General features: G+C 37.4%; 1 protein-coding gene across 2 annotated transcripts in view; it reads left to right on the top strand.

The window, feature by feature from the left end:
• Nucleotides 1-7,693: 7,693 nt before the first annotated feature.
• Nucleotides 7,694-25,734, top strand: part of MYBL1 (MYB proto-oncogene like 1) — a 37,085-nt gene continuing 19,044 nt past the window's right edge. Inside the window, exons 1-6 of one of the 2 annotated variants that reach the window (XM_025001437.2) lie at nt 7,694-8,183; nt 17,256-17,361; nt 17,688-17,759; nt 19,185-19,277; nt 22,168-22,388; nt 24,636-24,810. In XM_025001437.2, the coding sequence (XP_024857205.1) occupies nt 8,164-8,183; nt 17,256-17,361; nt 17,688-17,759; nt 19,185-19,277; nt 22,168-22,388; nt 24,636-24,810 (687 nt within the window). In that variant the 5' untranslated portion in view covers nt 7,694-8,163. 2 annotated transcript variants of the gene reach the window in all.

Genomic DNA, 25,734 nt, shown 5'->3' with positions numbered 1-25,734 from the left:
ACATACTGATTTCCCCCTCAACTTCTCCATATTAACCTTTTATTCTTTAGTTTCCTGGAATCATACCTAATTATTAAAATGCATGAAAATATAGTTCAGTTTTATAAAGGAATTCTTAGTATAATAAAGTTTTTTTTTTTAAAAACTTCCTTCAGTGGAATATTATATAGAGACAGTGGTTTCTCCCCTTAATGCAGATTTCAGTGCAAATGAAATGGATCTAATTAGAAAAGAGCAAGCCAAGTTTCCTTAGACATATTACATAATTAGGTCATGTGATGCTTACTGAATCACATGATTAACAAATCACATGATTTAACAAATCACATTTGTTAAAGATGTTCTAGTAGAGAACTTGTTTTTGTGTTTTTTAATGCTATAGATAATGAAGGAAAATATAGAACATAGTATTAAATAACACTTGTATAGCTTAATAATCAACACAACTGATATTTTAAAGTTGAAGGTATATGCTTAATGTCCATTTTGTTAGACTGCTAACTTAGTAGTCAGTGAATAGCCTTATAGATCTGAGCCCTGGCATCTCTTTACTGTGTGACCTTTGTGCTTCAGTTTCATCTCTGGGATGATAATAATAACACCTGCTTCTGGAGTTTTTGTGAGGATAAAACCAGTGAACACATATCAGATGATTAGAACAGTGCTTGACATACTAAGGGCTTCCCTGGTGGCTCAGCTGGTGAAGAGTCTGCCTGCAATGTGGGAGACCTGGGTTTGATCCCTGGGTTGGGAAGATTCTCTGGAGAAGGAAATGGCCACGCACTTCAGTATTCTGGCCTGGAGAATTCCAAGGACTGTATAGTCCATGGGGTTGCAGAGTTGGGCACAACTGAGTGACTTTCACTGGTGTAACTATTACTGTTATTTACTCATCAATGTAACGAGCTCAGTTGCCATTTAAATGGGATAAATCATACCTAGGGCTTCCCTGATGGCTCAGACAGTAAAGAGTCTGCCTGCAATTCGGGAGACCCAAGTTTGATCCCTGGGTTGGGAAGATCTGGAGAAGGAAATGGCAACCCACCCCAGTACTCTTGTCTGGAAAATGCCATGGACAGCAGAGCCTGGTAGGCTACAGTCCATGGGGTCACAAAAGAGTCGGACATGACTGAGTGAATTCACTTTCGGGGCATAACATTATGTTAAGCTTTGCTTTATTTGTGGTATATAATTAATGAGCTAAAAACTGAATGGTTATGCGTTTCAGTTTTTAGGCAAGAGCTTTATGACCACACGCAACATTGGAAATCTGAACTGACAGTCTTGTGCTCTGTGACTAATACATTCTGACCTAAGGCCAGTCGTGGAGCCTCTGAAGACCTCCATTCTACTACAAGCTGTTAACAGTTGTTACTGTCTTGTTCTGGTGACTGTGTCATCGTGGTCTCACTCGCTGGCGGCATATGCTGATGACACAAATGACATGGGTATGAGCCCATCCCTTCCAAAGTTTCAAGCAAAAGGGAGTAACGACGTCAAATCCTGTAGAAAGTTCAGGCAAAACAGATTTCTTTCTTCAAGTGTCCATTGGTTTTAATAGGGGTTGGTGACTTTTACAGCCACAATTTCAATGGTGTGATGGTGGTAAAGGTTAGATTGTGAAAAGACTTAAGACTAATTGGGTAGTCGAGACACGTTTTAAGAAATATGAGCTTCCCTCCCCGCCACAAAATGTTTGAAAGGAAAGAACAAAAATACTGCAGATACAAGAGGAATATGAATGCATTTCAGATAATATTTAGATAAATATTTTCAACACTCCTGGAGCCAGTATCCCCCTTTTATAATAATATATTCTAGTCCTTATATCCTACTGAAATAAAATTCAGATAATTTTAAAAGCCAATTGAGTGCTCTACCTATGAGAAACAAGAGATTTATAATAAAACCTCTCTGAAGCACAACTAATCCAACTGATACATATGTAGACAATAGCTGCAAATAGATACCAGTGGGCTGTATTAGTGTCTTAAAATCTTGAGTGTCTTAATACCTTCACTGGTGTGATTTTCTAAAACAGGCAAACAACTCTTAAGTCTGAATAAAGTAAAATACAGTCTTGCCCTGGTTTACATAGTAGTTGTGCTTCTGGGTATAGTCGGTGTATTTTAAAAGAGTGCGAAATCCCCCCATACTTTGAATACTTGGGTTTATAAGTAAAAAGGAGTTGGTTCCAGGCTTAAATAATTATCAGGTTTTTCACTTAACTGCCTGTTTGAACTTTGACCGGAACTCAACATAGTTTTTCCTTGTTCACTCTCATTTTTCTGTTTCTAGGCCTGGCAGTCTGAATGGCAGTAACAACTTTCAATCACCACAGACTTCCCAAAATTTTCTAAATTGACTTCCCTTTGGGAAGTACCCTCTCCCTTATCTTGGATTCCTAACTTTGGTTTAAAATCCTCAGCTAGTAGGCTCATTTGCTGTAAGTCAGGGCTAAAATTTACACACTGTGAAAGATTACTTTTTGAAGAGAAAGCAACATTTTTATTATGCCAGGTCAAAAATGTTGAAAATTTCAGAGCAGGTAGTTTCCTATTTCTCTTATTTTATTACTGCTGCTGTAACAAATCACCACAAATTTAGTGGCTTAAAACAATACAAACTTAGTATTCTAAGGTTCTAGAGATCAGAGGTACAGACAGCATGTCCCTGGACTAAGATCAAGGTGTTAGCAGGGCTGTGTTCCTTTCCGGAGCCTCGACGAGAATCCGTTTCCCTGACTTCCTACTTCCTAGAAGCTCTTTGCATTCCTGGGCTCATGACCCTTTTCTTCATTTTTAAAGCTAACAGTGTAACATCTTCAATTTCTCAGACTCTTCTGCTTACATCCTCCACTCTTAAAGGACATTTGTGATTACACTAGGTCCATGTAGATATTCCAAACTGTCAAGATCTTTAATTATATCTGCAAAGTCTCTTTTGCCATTAAGGTAATATGCTCACAGGTTCTGGGAGTAAGGAAGTGGACATATTTGGGGGGTTCAGTTCAGTCACTCAGTCGTGTCTGACTCTTTGCGACCCCATCGACCACAGCATGCCAGGCCTCCCTGTCCATCACCAACTCCTGGAGTCCACCCAAACCCATGTCCATCAAGTCGGTGATGCCATCCAACCATTTCCCTCTCTGTTGTCCCCTTCTCCTCCTGCCCTCAATCTTTCCCAGCATCAGGGTCTTTTCAAATGAGTCAGCTCTTCGCATCAGGTGGCCAAAGTATTGGGAGTTTCAGCTTCAACATCGGTCCTTCCAATGAACACCCAGGACTGATATCCTTTAGGATGGACTGGTTGGATCTCCTTGCAGTCCAACGGACTCTCAAGAGTCTTCTCCAACACCACAGTCCAAAAGCATCAATTCTTTGGCGGGGGGCGAGGAAGGGTAGGGGGGGCATTATTCTATCTACCAGAAAAGGATAGAAGCAAGGAAGACAGAGTTGAAACTGGGATACTTTAAAATGTTTTTTTTCTTATAGTATTTCTTTCTTGCAGTTCAACCACCCTTATTTTTTGCCTTTAAAAGCCAAACTAAGAATTCTCTAGCTGCTTATGTTAGTATGGTTTCTATTTGTAACTTCCATTAAATTTAAAATAGCACCCTAAATATACAGTAGAGATTTGTAATGTAAATGTAAAGTGGGGAGATAGACGTTGTACAGAATACATTTACATATTAAAAACAGATTTATTTTTAAAAATATTTATTTGGTTGCACCAGGTCTTAAGTTGCTGTACATGGATTCTTAGTTGGGGCATATGGGATCTAGTTCCCTGAGCAGAGATCAAACCTAGGCCCCTGCATTGGGAATACATAGACTTAGCCACTGGACCACCAGGGAAGCTCCCTCAAAATAGAGTTCAAAACCTGATTTGGTTTTCATATTGAATACATAATATATGGTTTCATTATTCTGCCAAAGCTTGCTTATTTAGCATTATCAATACTGGAACAAGTTTTATATACCATATGTGTTCTATTTCTTTCTAGGATTTTCAGCAATTTTTAGAGTTTATCATCAACTAATTTTTTCTAATTAAAAAAGAAACCTGGAATTTATGATTAAAAACAAAGTCAAATCATACAAAAGTACATGTGGTAAAAAGTTAAAGCCTCTTCTGTTCCTCTTTCATTCCTCTCTGCAAAATAAAACACTGTTCAACAGTTTGGAGTGATTTCCATAGAGCTGCACAGATTGCCTTCTAGACTATTAGACACATCACATATACACTCCCCTGAGTTTTTGTTTATGTAAATGACGTCATCCTAATTATACAGTTCTGCTGCTATTTCTGTGCACTATACCACACTGTCTCTACACCTACACTACACTTATAGTTGAATGCCCATAGATATTAAGGTAGTAGAGTGATTTAGAGTTTGGGCTCTAATTTAAATCTTGGTTCTGTCAAGGTATGCCCCTGGACAAATTAACCTTTTGGTACCCAATTTTCCTTATTTATAAAGGGGATGAAAATAACAGTAACTATCTCATAGGGTTGTTACGATTATAGCAGTTGTGGATGTTACCTAAGACTAATGCATGTGAAGCACCAAGGAGGGCCTAGTAGTGTAATAGCCATTTAATGGCACTGCCTTAATATTATACTATTTTTTACTGGCCATACTTTTTTTTTTTTTTTTTTTTTTACTGCTGACAAACCATTTAAACTAGTCTAAAAATGTGAATGCTTCCAAACTGGGGTTCTAATGGAATATACTACTATTAGCATTGAAGCCCATCTTTTTTGCTTGTATTGAATTATATTTCTAAAGCTAAATTTTTGTCAAAGGCTGTGCACACATTTATGGCTTTTGCTCTGTACTGCTTTCCAAAAGGATTACACCAGTTTTAATACATCAAAGAATTATTCAAACTTTGTTGGCAGGATTTAGAAAAATTTTGCTACCTCAGTAGTCATAAAATGGTATTTCAAATCTGGTTTAATTTGTACATTTTGCATCCTGGTAAGCATATTTACTTATGTACTTAATTTATATTTTTCCATTCATTTTGCAATTATATTGCACATCTGAGTACATCACTATTCTAGGGGCTGGACAAGCTAACAATAGTTAGACAAAAATCTAATCATGGAAATGGTTGATACAGCTCTATTGAAACTACAGTGTATTAGGTACTATATTAAACCAGCATAAGCTTTTCACACTAACACTGGCAAATCTTTGGGGTACTTGGCCTTTCTAGGATAAGAAGCTGGTACAGTCATGTGAAAGATAAGCATGGTGTACCTTCTGCTTATTTATTTACTATTAGCAATAGTGAGGCGATTTATTTAAAGATTTGGAGTGAGAAAGTAAATCAGTACATAATTAAAACTCATTTTTATAGTTACAAATGAGTTTTTAAAACTAAGACAGTTTTCAAGGAAATTTCCAGCACTCGTCCCCAGCCTTCGCCCGTGTGGTATTTTTCCCTATACTTCCGTGGAAAGACTTGGGAAGCATTTACAGACTATTCAAAACGAACTCCTGGGGTGCTGAGGAGTACATGTGTGACAATGTTCCTTGTGTTTTCAGCTTTTGGTGATTACAAATAAAGCCACTGTAAACATCTGTTTTCCAAAGTGGCTGTTTCATTTGCGTTCCTATCAGCAATGTATGAAAGTTATATTTGCTCGGCCTCTTCATTTCCACCAACACTAGTACAGCATTCCCCCTCCCATTCTAACAGCTGTTCAATGGTACCTCCTGAGCTTTTACTTTGCATTTCTCTAATGATTAATGATGTGGAGCACCTCTCCATGCTACTTATTTGCCATTTGTATATCTTTTTTGGTGAAGTGTCTGCCCTAATTTCCCATTTTTTATTGCTTTTCTCATTATTGAGTTTTGAGAAGTAAATTTATTAAAGATATGTTTTGATTAAAAAAAAAAAAAAAAACAAGTCACAGGTTATGGTATCTTTAAGTGAAGTGAAGTGAAGTCGCTCAGTCGTGTCCGACTCTTTGGGACCCCGTGGACTGTAGCCCGCCAGGCTCCTCTGTCCATGGGATTCTCCAGGCAAGAATATTGGAGTGGGTTACCATTTCGTTCTCCAGGGGATCTTCCCGACCCAGGGATCGAACCCGGGTCTCCCCGCATTGGAGGCAGACTCTTTGAGTATGTGTACTCAAATACTGTGCACCACTTGAAGCCCCCATTTTGTTTTTTTGTAACTAATTTACATGAATCTGCAATGTTACCTTTCTGAGGAATTATATTTTTCTCTATCTCTAAAATGAAAAGAATTCGCTTTGCTGTCAAAATCTAAAATAACTCTCTTCAAGCTCTAAAATAGTATTCTGTATAAAACCGACTACAGCCTAAAATATAGCAGAAACTCTGTTTCTTGTTAGGATGTAAATAAGCGGAGTAATGCATGGCCCAGGAGTAAAGAAAACATTGTTTTCAAAAGACATTACTTTCTAAATTAGGTTTTCTTTTTTAAATGAACTAGCGACATACTAAGGAATGATTTGAAAGAAAGGCTGTTTTACCTTACCAGAATCCATACTTTGAGAAAAAGGAACTATAAAAAGCCAGGTGTTTTTAAGTTTTGAAAGTAGTGCATGCAAGCTCTTCTTAGTACACATTTGCACCTGCATCTCTGATTTGCAAAAACTGATGCGTAAATTTTCAAAATAGCAAAATATAAATCTGTTACAATATTAACATGTGGTTTCGTGCTCTATGCAGTAGAGCATGTTACCTTGCAAATTTGCATCCTTTACCATTTCTAATCGTTACTGTAGTTAATCTACTTTCATGCTGCTTGAACTGAGCATTTCGTGGGTATTAGACTTGAAACCTCTAGAGTAGTTGTAACTGCTAGAAGGTCCTGCAGTGCGGTTCCCCACTTCCTCCCGGCTCTCTTGCGAGAGAAGGTCACCTTCTACCGTTGACTACTCATTTATCTGGGCGAAATTCCCAGTCCGCTCCTGTCTTCCTGCATTCTCCTTCTGGACCAGGGCTCCTTCACCGAGCGCAGCAGTTATTTCCCGAAGAGTCGGAGAGGAGATTAAAGTACTTTGAAGGCCAGCCGCAGACCCGGATTATTTCCCTTTCCCGTTCCATGTGTCCAACTAAAAACTTTTTCACCTGTCACACTCCTGCTCCTTCCCGCTACAGAGTCTTCACTAGATCAGTAGTTACAACGTCTGGCAAAAAAAAAAAAAAGCTCGCATTTTTGCTTAAACAGTCACGGCCGCGCAAATTTTATGGTTAGGTTTATCTCAAATCCAAAGACTGAGCTTCCTAACTAGTGATGAGGGATGCCCCCGAGAACTGAGGAGCTTTGGCCGAGAGAAGGTTGCGGTGAACGGAACTGCTCAACATCCAGAGACACCGTCCGCGATCCCGGAGAAGCTTGGATTCTGGCTGCCGCTTCCGGACACGCCTCTCGGAGAGCCTGGAACTCACTTTCCCAGCGGGCCCCAGCGCGGCCCTTGGCGCCCCGCCCCTTCGGGTGCGGCGCTCGGCGCGGTCCGGGTCCTGTCACAGCAAGACCTTTGAGCCTTGCCCACGGCCACACCCCCTGGCTCCCAGCTCCTTCCCGGACTCCCGCGAGTTCCAGTCCCGGCTTCCAGCTCCCCAGCCCCGCCCTCAGTCGCGCGCGCTCTCCCCGCCCCGCCCTTGTCCCCCCGCGTGCGGCTACCACAGCCAATGAGGTTCGGGGCCGCGTGCGCAGATTCAAACGGCGGCTCTTGAGGGAGGCTGGGCGCGAGATTCGGCGGTGCGGACAAAACCCTGCAGGGAGACTACGAGTCCTGCAGAGCTGCCCGCTGCGGGGAGAGGGCGGGGGTCGGCGCCCGCGGCAGAGCCGCGCTGGGACCGAGGCGAGGAGGCTAAGAGGCGGCGGGAGGGGCCAGGGGAGGGCAGGAGCGCGCCTGCTGACATGTTGGGGGCATCCCTGACCGGGCAGGGCCGGGGCTAAGAAGCAGAGCTGCGGGCCGGGGGCGGGTCGCGGTCCGCCCCTCCGTCCCTCCGTCCTGCCCTGCCGGGGACCTGCGTTCCGCACTCGGTCGGCCTCGGAGCGGGAGCGAGGGAAGCGGCGGGGGAGGGTCGGGGAGAAGGAGCATTCGCCCGAGGCTGGAGGAGGCTGACCCGCGTCCCCGCCCAGCCCGCGCCTATGCGGTACTTGAAGGATGGCGAAGAGGTCGCGCAGGTGGGTGACATCCCTTTCGCCCAGGCCTGTGGGCACAGCCTCGGCTCAGATTCCCTTTCCTTTCCCTCTGAGTCCCCCCCCCCACCCCACCCCCCCGCGCCTACCTGGGCCCTCCGAGGCCGGGGCAGAAGTTTTCCTTCCCGCTGCGCTACAGCCGCCTCGGCCCGCTGGCCAGAGCGCAGCCGTGACGTGTGGAGAGTTGGGGACCAGGGCATTTCGGACTCAGAAAGTGAGTTACAGATGCCCAGGCGGCTCCTTGGAGTCGATTCTCCCCCAGCATATGTCCAGCTCCCCACTGTCCCACAGCCACTTCTTGGGATTTGTTGGCAGGTAAGTCGGTGCGCTTTCAGGGAATACGCTCCGCACCGGAAGGTGGTGGTGTCCTACCCGGACGGCCTGAAAATGCTGTTCCTAGGGCCTCTTACTCTCTGGATTCCTGAGCCAGTTACAAACGGGCTCTGTGATATACCTGGGTTGGGGACCCCTCTGCTACCTTGAAAGGTGTGGAAGTCCTCTGAGATATAGCTGAGGAGAGAGTACTTTTTTGATGTCTACTGTGATTACCATACCCATGGTCGCAGTTTCCTTCTACTGGGAAGATGTCACACTGTTAACACCAGTAACTTGATCTTAAAATAAAACAATGTGTTTGATTCACTTAATATTTTGTGTGTCCGTTGGACTCTGACTGTACTTGAGGGTTGCATAGAGGTAGGGCATTTCTTTGGTGGTGGTGGTTTTGGAAAACTTGCTAGGATGAATTTATGCATTTCGGTTTTATTTAAAGGTCACTGTAGTAGCTACTCGTAGACTTAGTGTGTAGGAATCACTCATATGACAAAAAACACTAGGGTGTCTTTTAGTTGTCAGTATTATTCAGTAAATATGAAAAGTTGTTTGACAGCGTTTCCAAACAGTTTTATCTGGATCCACAACTTCAAAGTCTCAACTAGAAGTGTTTTTCCCAAGTTGAAATTTAGTAGTAACTTCATTCATTGCAGATGTCTGTTAAAAATTGTCAACAGTCACACCATAGTATTTGTTGCTCTATTCATTTATTAAGGATCTGCTGTCTGTAAGGTATTTTTGCAGAAATCAGCATAGAATGTAATTAAGTCCCTATTAGATTATTATTTTGTACCAACTACAGAAGAGATCAAACTTTTGAAGTGGAACAAACACACACACTTCTCTTGTAGAGGATTTTCAACTTAGACACTGTTGATACTTGGGATCAGATAATTCTTTGTATTGGGAAGGCAGTGGTGGGGGCAGTGGGGAGTGCTGTCCTGTGCTTTGTAGAATGTCTAGCAGCATCCCTGGCCTCTGTCCCATGGATGTCAGTAACACCTCATTTCCCCAGGTGTGACAATCAAAAAATGTCTTCAGACATTACCACCGAATGTCTGTTGAAGGGCAAAATCACCCAGGTGAGAATTACTGCTCTAGAACATTAAGGACCTGACTGACTTCTCAGTCTTCAGAAAAGATAGATATTAAAAGCTCCTGTAACTATAATTACTGAAGTATTGATTTAGGCCTTTTCTTTTGTATTTTTAAACATACCTTCTTTAAGCAAGGTGACAAACGAATATTGTCAACTCAGTAACAGGAGTTTGTATACAGTGTGTGGCATTATCTGCTTGTCTGTATTGATGTTAATCTTATTTGAAACAGTTTCTTGGCTAATGCTATCATCAGCAGTTAGTTATGGTTAGACATGGATGCTTGAATGTCAGAACCCTGCCTTCTTCAGTTAGTTTTTTGTCCATAATTTGTGTATGCTTCATAATAATAGGCTAAGAAGAAAGCGATTTCATGATTAATTTGCTGGTGTAAGTTATTTTGTTTTATTGACAATATTGTGAGCTTTGAGATCTAAATATTAATTGTACTACTGACTTTTATTCCTGTCAGCTGTATAAATTAATTGAAATGTATTACAGAATGATTGAAAGAGTCATAAGTCTGGAGTAATTAAATGTAGTGAAGCTACACTCCCTATGTGAATATACGGGTAGATGTGAGAAACTATCATTTCTGAATGGTGTATTTCTTAGGGCCTTTATCCTTGAATGTGTTTTGTTCTATGAATTCTATTTCTTGTATATGTAAATATGACTTATTTGCCCTAGAAAAAATAAAATGTGAAATGTTTTGAAGGATAAATAATCTTTATTCAGCATAGTCTCATGCCTTTACCTATGAATCTAATTTATAGTTGAATGAGAAAGGACATGAGTCAGTCACTTTGAAGTCTCCACTATACAACCATTGAACTGTTTGATTGAAAACTATACTTTGCTGTATAAAAGTTTTGCATAAGACTACAGGCATAAATCCTGTAATAACCTTTCCTGTATGATCTGAAAAAAAAAAGTAAAAAACTTACCTCCCGGAGAAACAGCTGAAGGATATTAGCTCTTTTAATCATTGTTTAAGATAGCTGTAGTATCTCTGGTCTGGATTGACATAGAGGAAAAAGTTTATTTAGTGTTGTGACTTTAAATAGTTTTAGGTCCCTTTGGGGGTTATAATGACATAATTTACAGGCAGTACTAAAATTGGTATATATGTTATTAATGTGTATGTGATTTTTAACCATACTTATGTATTAAGTAAGTAATTTTAGATTTTAAAAGCCAGTTCCACTCTTAAAAATTAGCTTAAAGAAATGTCATTTAGAAGCTAGAAGATGTATTTAAGTAGTAACAGATTCAGGTTTTTACCCTTGAGATGACTGGCAACTACAGTAAACTGGAAAGACAAAAGCCAACTCTCTTGAATTAGAAGATATTTTTCCATGGGGTATGCGTGTGCGTAGGAAGCAATTTTACTGTGTTGCTTCTAGTGAGATGGGTGTCATGGGTGAAAGAATACTGGAATATGAGAACTGATATGTTTAATCAACTTTGTAATTAGCAATAATATTTGGAGAAAGCAAGTAAACTCTATATCCCAGTTTTTTGTCTCAATATAAGAGGTTTGGATTTTGTGGTCTATAAGTCTTTTAATATATTTCCTATTTTGAACTCTTTGTAATCATCTTTCTTCATTTAAAAATATACACATGCTAGTGGAATAAAATAGAAATGTTCTTGCATTGTTTTTGTTTATGGATCGCTAGGTAGAACTCCCTTCAGTATATATTTCATTATTGCTATTCATGGTCAGATGAAGTCCAATTTGTCTTACTATAATAATGCTAGGTTGCAGTCTAGATTTGAAATTAAGATATTCATGTATGCAGTACATCATGTTAACCACTGGGTGGCCTGATTTCACTTTACTAAATCAAGCTGGTAAATTTTCAGGCCTTGAATTTGATTGAACTTAAAAAAATGCAAATACACAGTTATCCTGTCAAGACAGTATAATAAAGATGTATTTTTTGATTATGATAAAAATATTTAGGCTTGATGCAGTTTAATTTAAAATTAAACTGTCAAGTTGAAGTGGTTTTGCTAGAAAAAATTTTATAGAACTACTGATAATTCTCTTAATTTCAAATCTGTAGTTTCTATTCAAATAAAATAAATTTTGAACAATTTCAAATTCTTCCTTTGGCACACCTCATTTTAATCTTTTCAGGTAGAATAATTGATGTCCTTTTTTTATTTTTTATTTTTATTTTTTATTGATGTCCTTTAAAATTGAACTTCTCTTGAATGTTTTATCTTGATGTTGCCAAGTGTGAATAGTTTGTGTATTATTTCACAGGGAAAGTTATGAGTATCACATCCTATTAGCTTAACCCCAGTGTAGAATTACTTTTAAACAATTTTCCTGGTCTAATGAGTCATAATATTTTTGTGTGTGTGCGTGTGTGCTTCCTTTTGCTGTTTCATAACTACCCTAATCGCTTTGTTCATAATCTACAAAAGTTTTTGAACATAGTACTTAGGTTACATATTAGACAGTTACAGAATAAATATTTTCTTTGACTTAAAAAATAAAACTGGCAGAATGATTCTGGAAACCAATTCCTGGAGAGAGATTCAGAGACCAAATTCCTCTTCTATTTATGCCTTGTGACTGGAGAAATAATTTCACCTATTTTTACTGTCTTCTAGATTAGTCACTCTAGGCTTAGAAATGGTTTATCTATTTATAGATAGATAGTAGAAAGTTGACTTTATTTAGCTATTAGATATTGCTAACATTGATTGCTACAATACAGAAATACTAAAAAATGAAATAAAAATCAGAGAAATAAAGCAAATGAAATATGATTTGTTTTGGTGGTGTCTAATGTTTTGAAGGTGTCTAACCATTATTAAGGGTTCCCTGATAGCTCAGTTGGTAAAGAATCTGCCTGCAATGAACCCGGGTTCGATCCCTGGGTTGGGGAGATACCCTGGAGAAGGGAAAGGCTACCACCCACTCCAGTATTCTGGCCTGGAGAATTCCAGGAACTGTATAGTCCATGGGGTCTCAGAGTCAGACACGACTGAGCAACTTTCACTTCAGTTCACTTCAACCATTATTAAGCAGTGAAACTTTTTCACTGTTAAGTGGTAAAAGTAGAACATTGGTGATGTTATTTGTGGGGTTTTATCCCTTCCCAGTTTTCTTTGCAAAGCGTAGACATCCTTAGGCATCTTTATGTTGTTCAGTTCAGTTCAGTTCACTCAGTCATGTCTGACTCTTTGCGATCCCATGAACCGTAGCACGCCAGACCTCCCTGTCCATCACCAACTCCCAGAGTCCACCCAAACCCACGTCCATTGAGTTGGTGATGCCATCCAACCATCTCATCCTCTGTCGTCCCCTTCTCCTGCCGTCAATCTTTCCCAGCATCAGGGTCTTTTCCAATGAGTCAACTCTTCGCATGCGGTGGCCAAAGTATTGGAGTTTCAGCTTCAACATCAGTCCTTCCAATGAACACCCAGGACTGATCTCCTTTAAGATGGACTGGTAGGATCTCCTTGCACTCCAAGGGACTCTTGAGAGTCTTCTCCAACACCACAGTTCAAAAGCATCAATTCTTCAGCGCTCAGCTTTCTTTATAGTCCAACTCTCACATCCATACATGACCACTGGAAAAACCATAGCCTTGACTAGACAGACCTTTGTTGACAAAGTAATGTCTCTGCTTTTTAATATGCTGTCTAGGTTGGCCATAACTTTCCTTCCAAGGAGTAACTAGTGATAATTTCCTAGGATCTTTTCTGTCACGCTTACTTGAAAGTTTTATCATCCTTTTAACAATTATATAAATAATACAGAAATAACTTAATGCTTGCACCAAGAAGTAGTTAGGTAGATAAATTCTAGGAAAGCCCCAGTGGTAGAGAGATGGATTCTAAGAATTCTGCTTTAATCCTCTCTCACACTCAACCACTCAAAAAACCCAGCTTCCTGAACATGATGGCCATGCTTTTGCAAAACAGATAATGAAACCTCTTGTAGAAACACAAATTTCTCACAAATCAAGTATGTGGTTAAAAAATAAGGCAGATTTTTAAAGTTAAAATGAACACGTTTTCAGAAAGATCATTCCTTGGAAACTAGTCTTTTGACCAAAACAACATTTTTGGACGCATATCTTTAAAATGTTTTGTTAAGAACCTTACAGTGAATTTTGTACAGATTAATGTAGGTATTTTTGTGAATAATCAAAGTTTATATGAATGAGTCCCCAAATTTAAAGTTATTTTCAAACAACCTAATTTTTAAACCATAATTTTAAAATATGCTGTTGGGGAAGCTGTTGGGGTCTGAGAAAAGTGAATAAAAGAGGGAACCTGTAAAAACCATAACTGAGGGCTGTTTGGGAAGGCTGGAAGTGTTAATGTTGCGGGGGACAGTTGTAGGAAAGGTTAGGCTGTATTGGTAGATACCTCAAAGAACACTTTCTGTACTGAATATTTTCTTTACATTTGTTTCAGCAGGTTTATGCTTCTTAAAATTCTACCACTTGGCGGTGTATTTGGATTTTGAAAGTTCTTTTTATGGGAGTATTTTTCACCTCCTCCTAGAGGTATTTTGTTTAACAAAAAAGGTTGTTTTTTTTTTTCTCTCATATCAATTTGAGATCACCTGTATTGAGGGAGGTGGAAGTTTTGATTGGGTTGGGAAAGAGTGAGGTAATTTTGGAATACAGAATAGTTGGAGGAGGTGAAAGCATAAGCAATCATTCAGTAATTTTACAGTTATTTGAATGGTCAAGTCTCGGACTTGGTACAGAGAGGTGAACGTATTAGACGTGGTCTTTGCACTCCTGAGTTGTTTGGATGGGAAGCATAGATGCCATGAGTGCATATAGTGGACAGTAAGCTTCGGTATGGTGTTTTATCAGGTTTAATAGCCGCCTTAGAAATTTATGAAGTCATTGCATCCTGAACCATCTCCAACTTAACAATTTAATCATCATTAATCAGGTGATATTTCCGATAGCTGAAGATGGCTGCAAATAACAGGTATTTCTTTAATTAAGCCTGTGCTTTTATTTTTAGCATAGTTTATCAAAATAATCATATATGGAAATGTAGGAGTGGCAGATTATTAAATAGGCATTGGCTTTAGGGGAGAAAGGATTGAAATACTGACGTGCATTGAACTAGAGAAGCAGTTAGGTGTCATAGCTAGTTGGGGGATTTTGGTATCTTGTTTGGTCAGATAATTTTTGGTCAGATGTAATTGACAAATCAAGGAAATTAGAAGTTCCTGCAAAGGCTCTGTAAACAGTATATATTAAATCTAGGCCTTCATTTTCCACAATGTCTGTTACTCAGAAAGGTTAAATAAATATTAGCTCATGTTATTTTCAGATGTTCATATCTTGGTTCAGTCCACTGACTACTCAGAATTCTCTAATTCAGTTTATCATTAAGACCTGCTCTCTTTTCTAGAGTTTTGTGCTCTCGTGGCTTTAACTTTTGTCTGTGTGCTAGTGATTGCCAAAACTAAGTATCCCCTAGACCTAGAGATGAGCAGAAGATCCACATGCCCAGTTATCTTCAAGATCTGCTCTGCCCAATAGGAGAGCCACTGGTCACATGTGGCTGTTGAGCTCTTGATGTACTACTAGTCTGAATTGCTGTGTACTTTTTATTTTATTACATCTAAAAAATTTTATTTTTGTTTTTCTGGTTACCTGTGTCTGAAGCTAGGAATTCACTTTGTTGCTCCCGGGCTGTTTCTATCAGCTTCATCTTCTTGTTATTTTTCTCTTTTGCCTCTGGCTCTCTTTTCTCCTGGACAATGCATGCCAGATTTCAAAGACTTAAGAAGAAAAGAATGTAAAACATTTTGTGATTATGTTGATTACATGTTGAATTGATCACTTAAAAATAGATTGGGTTAAGTATTATTTCTTATTAAAATTAATTTCACCTGTTTTTTTAAACTGTGGTTGCTAATAAATTACTTAGGTGGCTTGCATTATGTTTCTACTGGACAATGCTTTGTAGATACATGTAGTATCCACCTGTGTATTTCTCAAGTACCTTGAAATCAGTTCAAACTACTTACTCTCCTCATTCCCTTTTCCTTCCCAAAGTTCTTTTTCTCCTTCTATTCCTTATCTCAGCAGATAGTTCTGTGTTTCCAAAGCCAGAAATTTGGAGTTGTCCTTGAATCTTCTTCCCATGTCTCATATTGATCAGTTGAACAAAATCCTTTTGTTTATACTTTTTTCTCAGTTTTATGTGTGTCTTTCTGTTGGTACTATCATGACCTTAGTTGGTTTATTCTTTTATGGTTTCTCGGTTTTTGTCCATTTAGATCTCTTCTACTCAAGGATATAAAAAATAATTCTACCCTAAAAGGTAGAACTAATAGGGCTTCCCTGGTAGCTCCAACAGTAAAGATTCTGCCTGCAATGCAGGAGACCCGGGTTCAATCCCTGGATCTGGAAGATCCCCTGGAAAAGGAAATGGCAACCCACTCCAATATTCTTGCCTGGAGAATTCATGGACAAAGGGGCCTACCAGGCTACAATCCATTGGGTTGCAAAGAGTTGGACAGGACTGAGCAGTTAACACTTTCACTTTCACCGTAATAGGTACTGTTATGTTTTCATTTTTAAAAGTGTAGAATATTTGCTTCATCTGAATTCTTTTATTTTAAAGTAGGACTTTAGGTTTGTTTTTAAAATAACTACCCACTGTCTTACCTTTGTTGAAAAGTCCATCTTTATCACACTGATTGATATTATAATTGATGAAATTCCCATGTGAGGTTTTTTTCTGAATATTCTGTTCCATTGATTTGAGGAGTATTTATTGTTTCTCTGCAGTATTTTCTGGTATTTGGTAGTACTAATTCTCTTTCTCTCTCTCTTTTTAGAGCTTTTCTGGGTATTACTGCTTGTTTGTTTTTCTATATGAACTATAGAATCAGCTTGTCTGTGTTCCTCTGAAAATCTATTGGTATTTTTATTCATTTAATTTAAGTTTATGAATTAATTTACAGAGAATGGACTTCTGTAATATTGTTTTCATGCCCAAGAATGTGGTCTGATTGTTTTTTCATTTGTTCTGTGTCTCCTGATAGTGTTTTGTAGTTTACTATATCTTGATCTTGTATATTCAAATTATTTCTACATATTTTAACTTTTTTGCTGTTGGTGTTGTAAATGGCTCATATCTTACATTATGTCTTTTAACTGACTGTGTTTTGTATTTTACCATTATCATTGCCAGGCCCTAATAATTTCTTTTTGGATTCTTGTGAAAGATCACTAATTGATCTTCCTCCATCTCTCCACATTCCTGCCAGTGATTTTTTTCTGAAACACAAGATATTTGTCTTTTGCTCCTTTACTTAAATTCCTTTAACTCTGTAGGTTAAAGATCAGATTAAGAATAAAGGCCAAACTCCTTAGCATGACGTAAAGGTTATCACTTGGCCCTTGCTGACATATCTAGCTTCATTCCTCTGGTATCAGTAAGCACTATAGCTCCTGTCCATTTTGTGACTGTTAATATTTTTATACTTTGAATAATCTCATTGGACATATGTCTGCTAGTCTGAGTGGCTTATTTAGTTGTATCTATGTGTTCAGATTTAGTGATTGAATTCACATATTTAAATAAAAATCTTGATTTCAAATTGTGTTGTTTTCAGTGAGGATGAGGATGATGACCTTCAGTATGCTGATCATGATTATGAAGTACCACAACAAAAAGGGTTGAAGAAACTCTGGAACAGAGTAAAATGGACAAGAGATGAGGTGATTATGTGTAATATGGTTTACTAATTCCATACTTGTATTTCTTGATTAATAAGATATGTATTAAAGATACTTAAAAACACAACATGAGAAAAGTTATCCCTCAGCTAACTTGCACATTTTTCTTCTTCAACCATACATAAAGAGTGGGTTGATGTTGAGACTGACAGAATTAGTTTAGTAAACGGGAGAACATGTGTGATAATGGCTTCAGTGTTTCTAAAAATGGCCACCAGATATGACGTGAAAGAATTGGACAGTGTATTCAGGAATAGGGGAATAGGGTGAGGGAAAGCTTTTTCATTTTCATAAACCTGTCTTAATAGGATGACAAGTTAAAGAAGTTGGTTGAACAACATGGAACTGATGATTGGACTCTAATTGCTAGTCATCTTCAAGTAAGTGAAACACTCTCTCATACTGCTAACACTAATGATTTAGGCCAAGGGGTTACATTTGCTGTTTTTCAGAAATGTGTCTATGTTATTTTAGATTTAGGTTCCTGTCCTAAAAACAACTGTTTTGTTCTGCTCTTCCTACAGTTGGAAACTTAGAAAGTCTGTTTTTCTTTTTTTAGTAATTAGTTTATCTGGGGACCTAAAAAGATGGCTGACCTAAAGCAAAAATGATACCAACTTTGGATAGGGCTTTATAAATATTTGCTAATCAATGTTAAAACATTTTGAGAGAAGTTAAATCTATTGAAATACTTTTGGTAACTAATAAAACCAGAAGAAGCTATGTTGCTGTGAGAATTAGAAGTAACGTATAGGATGTTTGGCACAGTGCCTTACATTTAGCACATGTTCAATAAATAGAATCTAAATTAGAAAAGCTGCGTACATTAGCTTTATCAGTTTAACTTCAGTGGTATAACAGCAAATATAGTCAACAGAGAAATGTTACCAGGACGTACAAGAACAACCTGATTATTTTGAGAAAATGATAACCTTAAAGTGAATCAGCATTGATGTACCGAAGCTATTCATGAAGACGCTCAGTATGAATAAAAACAAGTCCACTAGGCATCAGGAGAGACCTGTGGTTAAATACAGTATTTGTATTTATGTCCTTCAAAATTATCTGTAATCCTGTATATGAACTAATATTTTTAGAAACCAAATCACTAAAAGAAAAGTTGTGTTATTAGTATTATCCTTGTAATACACCGGACTTACTAGGTCATGAATTGACTAAAAATAAGGCTACACTTATTAATCATTTTTAAAGTTTGACATGTTTCTACATAAGGCTTTACCGTGGTAAATTTCATTTTCCTTTTGAACTTCAGTGCTTAAATATTTAACTGATATATAATGTATATCAATCTGGATATATTTAGATTTTTCTTGATAACTTGGAGTTATCATTTATAAACATCCTTTAAATACCATGCAGTAGTCTAGTAGTGCCTTTTGGGTTTTTTTTTTAATTGTGTAGAGTTAGGTACTGCTATACTCTATGAATCCAGGCTGCTATGCTGTTTGAGTTTGTACGTCTACATTGTTTAGTTGTCTGTTTACTCCCTTTTATTCATCAGCACATTTCTTTATGTTAATATCTGTGTTGTTTTGCTTTTTTGCTGTGTTATCAGGCAGGGTATAGAGATAAATAATTTTAATTTCAAATATATAATTTTTATTTATACTCTAAGCAATGCTGACAACTTTAATTAAAAATGAATTGGGATAATAGGCATATAAAATAAATACTGCAGTTTTAGAGAATGCTATTGAATATATTATTCCTGGAAACTTTCTTCTTAAGGTTGTGAAAGTTTGGAAGACAGTTGTTCAATAACAAAATCATCTAAATTCTTTCAGAATCGTTCTGATTTTCAATGCCAACATCGGTGGCAGAAAGTTTTAAATCCAGAATTGATAAAGGGTCCCTGGACTAAAGAAGAAGATCAGAGGGTAACGTTCATATTCTTTATTTTCACTGTGTAGGTGGACTTGCTTTTTTTCCTTACTAATACATTGGTTTTGGGTCACATAAATACATGTTTTAATCACCTGGATTTGTTCTCTGGGGACTGCTTGCACTAACATTGAAAATTGAGTATTTTGAGATGTAGTTTTTTCAGAATTGAGTCGAACCAACTGTAATATAATATAGCTTTTGCTGTCTGCAAGTTTGGTTTGTAGAATAAAAAATACTGTCAGCTTAGTCACCTTTTTAGAGCTTAGGTTAGCGACATTTAGGGCATAGTTTCTTACTGAAAATTCAGTTAGCATTTTAAAAACAATTTAATTTTATTCTTATTTTATCTGAAAACTTGAGGTATAAGGAAGTTATTCTTTAACTTTCCCTCTTAACCTAAAATGGGCTCCCATATAAGACAGATATCTTATCATCGTGTTCCCAGAGAGCTAGAGGATTCAAAACCAAGGTAATTCTTTGTGTTATGAAAGTATGAGAAGAATGGGAGAGTTACTGTCCTCTTCTGAGAATTACCCTTTAGTTCATGCTCTTTATGGCATCATGTTATTAATGTAGTTGGAAAATTAGAGCATTTTTACTGCCACTCAAAAAAAAAAAAATTCACTAGGCTCAGAACTGATCTGATTTACTTGGTAGCCAATGGTAGGTTTTAAAATGTGTGATTTATATCCTTTCAGTTTGAGAAAGAAAGTAATGAATAGACAGTAACTATAAATCCTTCCTGCTTCCAAAATGATTTATTTGGCTTTCAGCTAAGCATTAAAAAAAATGTAAGAGTAGAAAATCTTTAAGTCTCAACATTTTACTGTTATTTCATATTAATTTTGTATGAAACAATTTAATTTACAGGTCTCTTTAATACCTTGTATTTAGATAAGTTTGGGATCAATTTTTGAACTTGGCAAATGCTGAAGGAATATTTTTACAAATTTTTTTTTTTAATTATACTTGTGGTTTGGATTTAATGCATTTAAAATAGCATTCTTGAGTTATGTTTTAAGATTCTATCAAGGTAGTGCTTTTTAAAAATTGAGGTATGTGGGACTTCCCTGGCGATCCAGTGGTTGAGACTCCACACTCCCAATGCATGGGACACTGATTTGATCCCTGGTTGGGTAGCTAAGATCCTACATGCTATAGGGGGTGGCCTAAAACAATAGATAAAATAAAAATTGGGATATAATTATATATTAGTTCCTGGAGAAGGAAATGGCAATGGGACATGACTCAGTGACTTCACTTTCACTTATATATTAGTTTCAGATGTACAACATAATATCTATGACATGACAGTCAGTTCAGTCACTCAGTTGTGTCCAACTCTTTGAGACCCCTTGGACTGCAGCACACCAGGCTTCCCTGTCCATCACCAACTCCGGAGCCTACTCAAACTCATGTCCATCGTGGCAGTGATGCCATCCAACCATCTCACCCTCTTTTGTTCCTTTCTCTTCCCGCCTTCAGTCTTTCCCAGCATCAGGGTCTTTTTCAGTGAGTTGGTTCTTTGCATCAGGTGGCCAAAGTATTGGAGTTTCAGCTTCAGTCCTTCCAATGAATATTCAGGGTTGATTTCCTTTAGGATGGACTGGTTGGATCTCCTTACAGTCCAAGGGACTCTCAAGAGTCTTCTCCAACACCACACAGTTCAAAGCATCAATTCTTTGGTGCTCAGCTTTATAGCCCAACTCTCACATCCGTGCATGACTACTGGAAAAACCGTAGCTTTGACTAGACAGACCTTTATTGCTAAAGTAATGTCTTTGATTTTTAATATGCTGTCTAGGTTGGTTATAGCTTTTCTTCCAAGGAGCAAGCGTCTTTTAATTTCATCACTGCAGTCACAATCTGCAGTGATTTTGGAGACCCCAAAGATAAAGTCTGTCACTGTTTCCATTGTTTCCCCATCTGTTTGCCATGAAGTGATGGGTCTAGATACTATGATCTTAGTTTTCTGAAAGTTGAGTTTTAAGCCAGTTTCTTCACTCTCCTCTTTCACTTTCATCAAGAGGCTCTTTAGTTCCTCTTCACTTTCTGCCATAAGGGTGGTGTCATCTGCTTGTCTGAGGTTACTGATATTTCTCCCAGCAATCTTGATTCCATCTTGTGCTTCAACCAGCCCAGCATTTCATATGATGTACTCTGCATATAAGTTAAATAAGCAGGGTGACAGTATACAGCCTTGACCTACTCCTTTCCCCATTTGGAACCAGTCTGTTGTTCCATCTCCAGTTCTAACTGTTGTTTCTTGACCTGCATACAGATTTCTCAGGAGGCAGGTCAGGTGATCTGATATTCCCATCTCTTTAAATTTCCCACAGTTCGTTGTGATCCACACAGTCAAAGGCTTTGGCGTAGTCAATAAAGCAAAAGTAGATGTTTTTCTGGAATTCGCTTGCTTTTTCGATGATCCAGTGGATGTTGGCAGTTTGATCTCTGGTTCCTCTGCCTTTTCTAAATCCACCTTGAACATCTGAAAGTTCACAGTTCATGTACTATTAAAGCCTGGCTTGGAGAATTTTGAACATTACTTTGTTGTGAGATGAGTGCAATTGTGCAGTAGTTTGAACATTCTTTGGTATTGTCTTTCTTTGGGATTGGAATGATAACTGACCTTTTCCTGTCCTATGGCCACTGCTGAGTTTTCTAGACCACTGCAAATCTCATTAATATCTATCCCTGTACATAGTTATTCATATTTTTTCTTGTGGTAAGAACTTTTCAGATCTACTCTCTTAGCAGCTTTCAATATGCAATACAGTATTACTAACTATAGCTACTGTACTGTATAGTACAGTATATCCGCATGACTTATTTATTTTTTAAAAAATCATACTTTTTAAACTTTCTTTTTCTTTTTCTTAGGTTATTGAATTAGTTCAGAAATATGGGCCAAAAAGATGGTCTTTAATTGCAAAACATTTAAAAGGAAGAATAGGCAAGCAGTGTAGAGAAAGATGGCATAATCATCTGAATCCTGAGGTAAAGAAGTCATCCTGGACAGAAGAGGAGGACAGGATTATCTATGAAGCACATAAGCGGTTGGGAAATCGTTGGGCAGAAATTGCCAAACTACTTCCTGGAAGGTACTTATACAAATGAATATATATTTTCCTGTACTTTAAACTTGATCTTTATTATGGTTACTATTAAATATATTTATAGGTACCCCATGACTTTTATTTATAATTAAAATTTAGACTGCAGAATACAAGCAAACCTTTGTGATATTTGTAGTATATTTTGTGGGAAGGAATATAATTACTTTTTTAACAAAATATTTTATAGCAGTAATTTGTGCAACAAAATGATAGACCTTTAGATTATGTAAACATTTAATGCACTCCCCCAAATTATGGTTACATATCAGTGCCAATCAAGCAGTCTTTTTACAAACTAAGCTGTAATGGAATCTAAGTTGAAAAGATTTCTTTCATATTGGATTCTTTGCATAAGACCAGAGAATAACAAATACACTGGCTGAAATAAATTGCTCTGAAAGTGCATTAGAGAAAATTCAGTTCTTAAACAGTGCTTTAGATCCTGAGTAGTATATATATATCCATGTGGCTAAAATATGGAGTTTCCATCAGGAGCAGTGATGGGCTACATATACACTATACATTGCATTGGTTCAGATGCTTCCTAGCCATTTGTAGTACAGTAGACCAGCAATTTTGGGAAAATCCATTACTCAGAAGGTGTGCACTTGTTTTTTATTGTTGTAGTCTCTGTGTAGTACATAGTAGTTAATTAAATGCATTTACATGTATCCTTTTTTTTACAGAAATAAAATACTTTTATTGTTGAATAAACATTAACTCAGAATGTGATGCCCATCATAGGCAATCTGATAAGAGACTGAAAAAAAAAAGATAAATCTCACCTTCACCCACATAACCAAGCAGATATGATCCATTTCATGTAGGTTCTCAAGATAATATTTAGTCCTAAGTCAGAAGACTTGATAGCACCATTTTATTTCATGTAGTTCATCCTATATTTACCTAGCAATTGGAGTGCCCATCTGTTGTCAGTTATTGGCTTTATGTAAAGGAAAAACAGACTTCTCGTATCTTTTTGTTAGAAGGTAGTTTTACAACTTGGAATCAGGTCAGCTAAAGTTGAGCTCCTTTCCTGATGGAACTTGGAGATAGAGCACTATATTCTATATATTCTTAATTAATCTTCATATACTTGTGAAATAATGTAGAGCAATATATTGCAGAGCAATATTTGTCTTAGAGAAATTAGTGTTAAGTTTTTTTATCTAAGTTACTGAAGCTGGTTGAGGAACTTCTCATGTTTTCAGTCTTTGATACATGTTTACTATCCATAGAACGGTAGCTTAATGCTTAGCATAAAGTAGGTTCTCAGTAAATGTTTGTGTATTTTTTAAAATGTATACTATAAGTAGCTGTAGGTTGAAGGCTTCCATTTTTACAAGGGGGACTTAGGTAAAAGGGGAGCCAATGAACTTTTTCTTCCATAGGAGTTTTGTTGATAAGAAATGAAGATGAATACTGGAATTCTGTCTTTTTATGACCATATTTGATCTTGGCTTCAAGGCTTTTGCCCTTGTTATGCTCTTTATCTGGAATGCTCTTTTTAATTTTTTTTTCTGTTCTTGTATGACTAGTTCATTCTTGTCCTTCAGATTTTAGCTTCACTGTCCCCTCAAAATTGCTCAAAATCAAAATTACTGTAGTTACTCACTTTCTCTTATTACTTTAAATGATCTGCATTGCACTGTTTTTCTTTTTTTTTCTTTTTTTTATTTTTAAATTTTACAATATTGTATTGGTTTTGCCATATATCAATATGAATCCGCCACAGGTATACACGTGTTCCCCATCCTGAACCCTCCTCCCTCCCCGTACCATCCCTCTGGGTCATCCCAGTGCACCAGCCCCAAGCATCCAGTATCGTGCATCAAACCTGGACTGGCGACTCGTTTCATATATGATATTATACATGTTTCAATGCCATTCTCCCAAATCATCCCACCCTCTCCCTCTCCCACAGAGTCCAAAAGACTGTTCTATGATTTTCTTCTTATTTATTTTTTTTGTTTTTCTTTTCTTCCCTCCTTCCCTGCTACCATGCTTCCTGTGAAGATGTAAGCCCCAAGAGAGCTGGGACTTTATCTTATTGCCTTATCTCCAGTGTTTAGAAATGTATTTGACATACAGACATACAGTATATTTTTTTAATTTAAAAAAGTATCTAATTTTACCAGTTGTAAAAATTTAAGTACTTTGTATACTTTATATGGTGTTAAAAATCTATGGAGTCCTCTTTTTCTTTTTAAAATATACACTTTAATTTCTTAGGACTGATAATTCTATCAAAAATCATTGGAATTCTACTATGCGGAGAAAAGTGGAGCAGGAAGGCTACTTACAAGATGGAATAAAATCAGAACGATCTTCATCTAAACTTCAACACAAACCTTGTGCAACTATGGACCATTTGCAAACCCAGAATCAATTTTACATACCTGTTCAGGCACATATTTTTAATACTTTTTTGTTTAAATATCTTTTTTAGTTGCTCTTTGGGAAGGTGTTTAGTTTCTTAGTAGGATAAAAACAAAATATATTAAGAGAAACAGACATTTAAATTTCCAAAATGAAAAAATATACCATTACTAGCTGTTAAACCATTGTTGTTGTTGTTTAGTCGCTAAGTCATGTCCGACTCTCTGAAACCCCATGGACTGTAGCCTGCCAGGCTCCTCTGTCCATGGGATTCTGCAGGCAAGAATACTGGAGTGGGTTGCCATTTCTTTCTCCATTAGTGGAAGTTTATCTCTGCTTGTTTTGATTGGTAAATATTTTGGGAACAAATTCATTAAAATATTTCCTTTTATATATCATTTTTACAGTATCTAATTATGAAACTTAGTATGTACATTTCCTGTCATTCTCTGAATCTTCATGATTCAAAGCTAATGATCATTTGTGCTTTAATATTGATTATAGTTTTCTTTTAAAAAATTTTTAGCGTGATTGTAGTATAGCTTGCCTGTAAAAGGTGAGTGTATATAAATAATGGTTTAAAGGAGAGAACAGTCAAAAATATTTCAAGCCATCATTTACGAGTGTGTGGTAAATAATTGGTTCTTTGGCATTCAGCTTTGCTGTTCCCTCATCACTTAGCTGATAGAGTGAATTCAGCCTTTGTTTAGACCGGTTCATTGCAGATTACCCACGTTCATCATAGGGCAGGCTCTGTTTTCCTTTCAAAGCATTTTCCTACCTGCAAGAAATGAGGAGTTTTCATGAGCTTTGTTTTACCTTTTCCCTGTTTACTTGTCTGTCGTCCCATTTTTCATGTTGAGCAGTTCTTAATTTTTGTCACATAGAATGTAAAGATTAAGTCAGGGCTTAAAAGTATCTACTGCAAGATAAATTTTGGCTTGTGGTTAAC

Source organism: Bos taurus, chromosome 14 (genome assembly GCF_002263795.3).
Source record: "Bos taurus isolate L1 Dominette 01449 registration number 42190680 breed Hereford chromosome 14, ARS-UCD2.0, whole genome shotgun sequence".
NCBI lineage: Eukaryota > Metazoa > Chordata > Mammalia > Artiodactyla > Bovidae > Bos > Bos taurus.
This window is presented reverse-complemented; position numbering and strand designations above follow the sequence as displayed.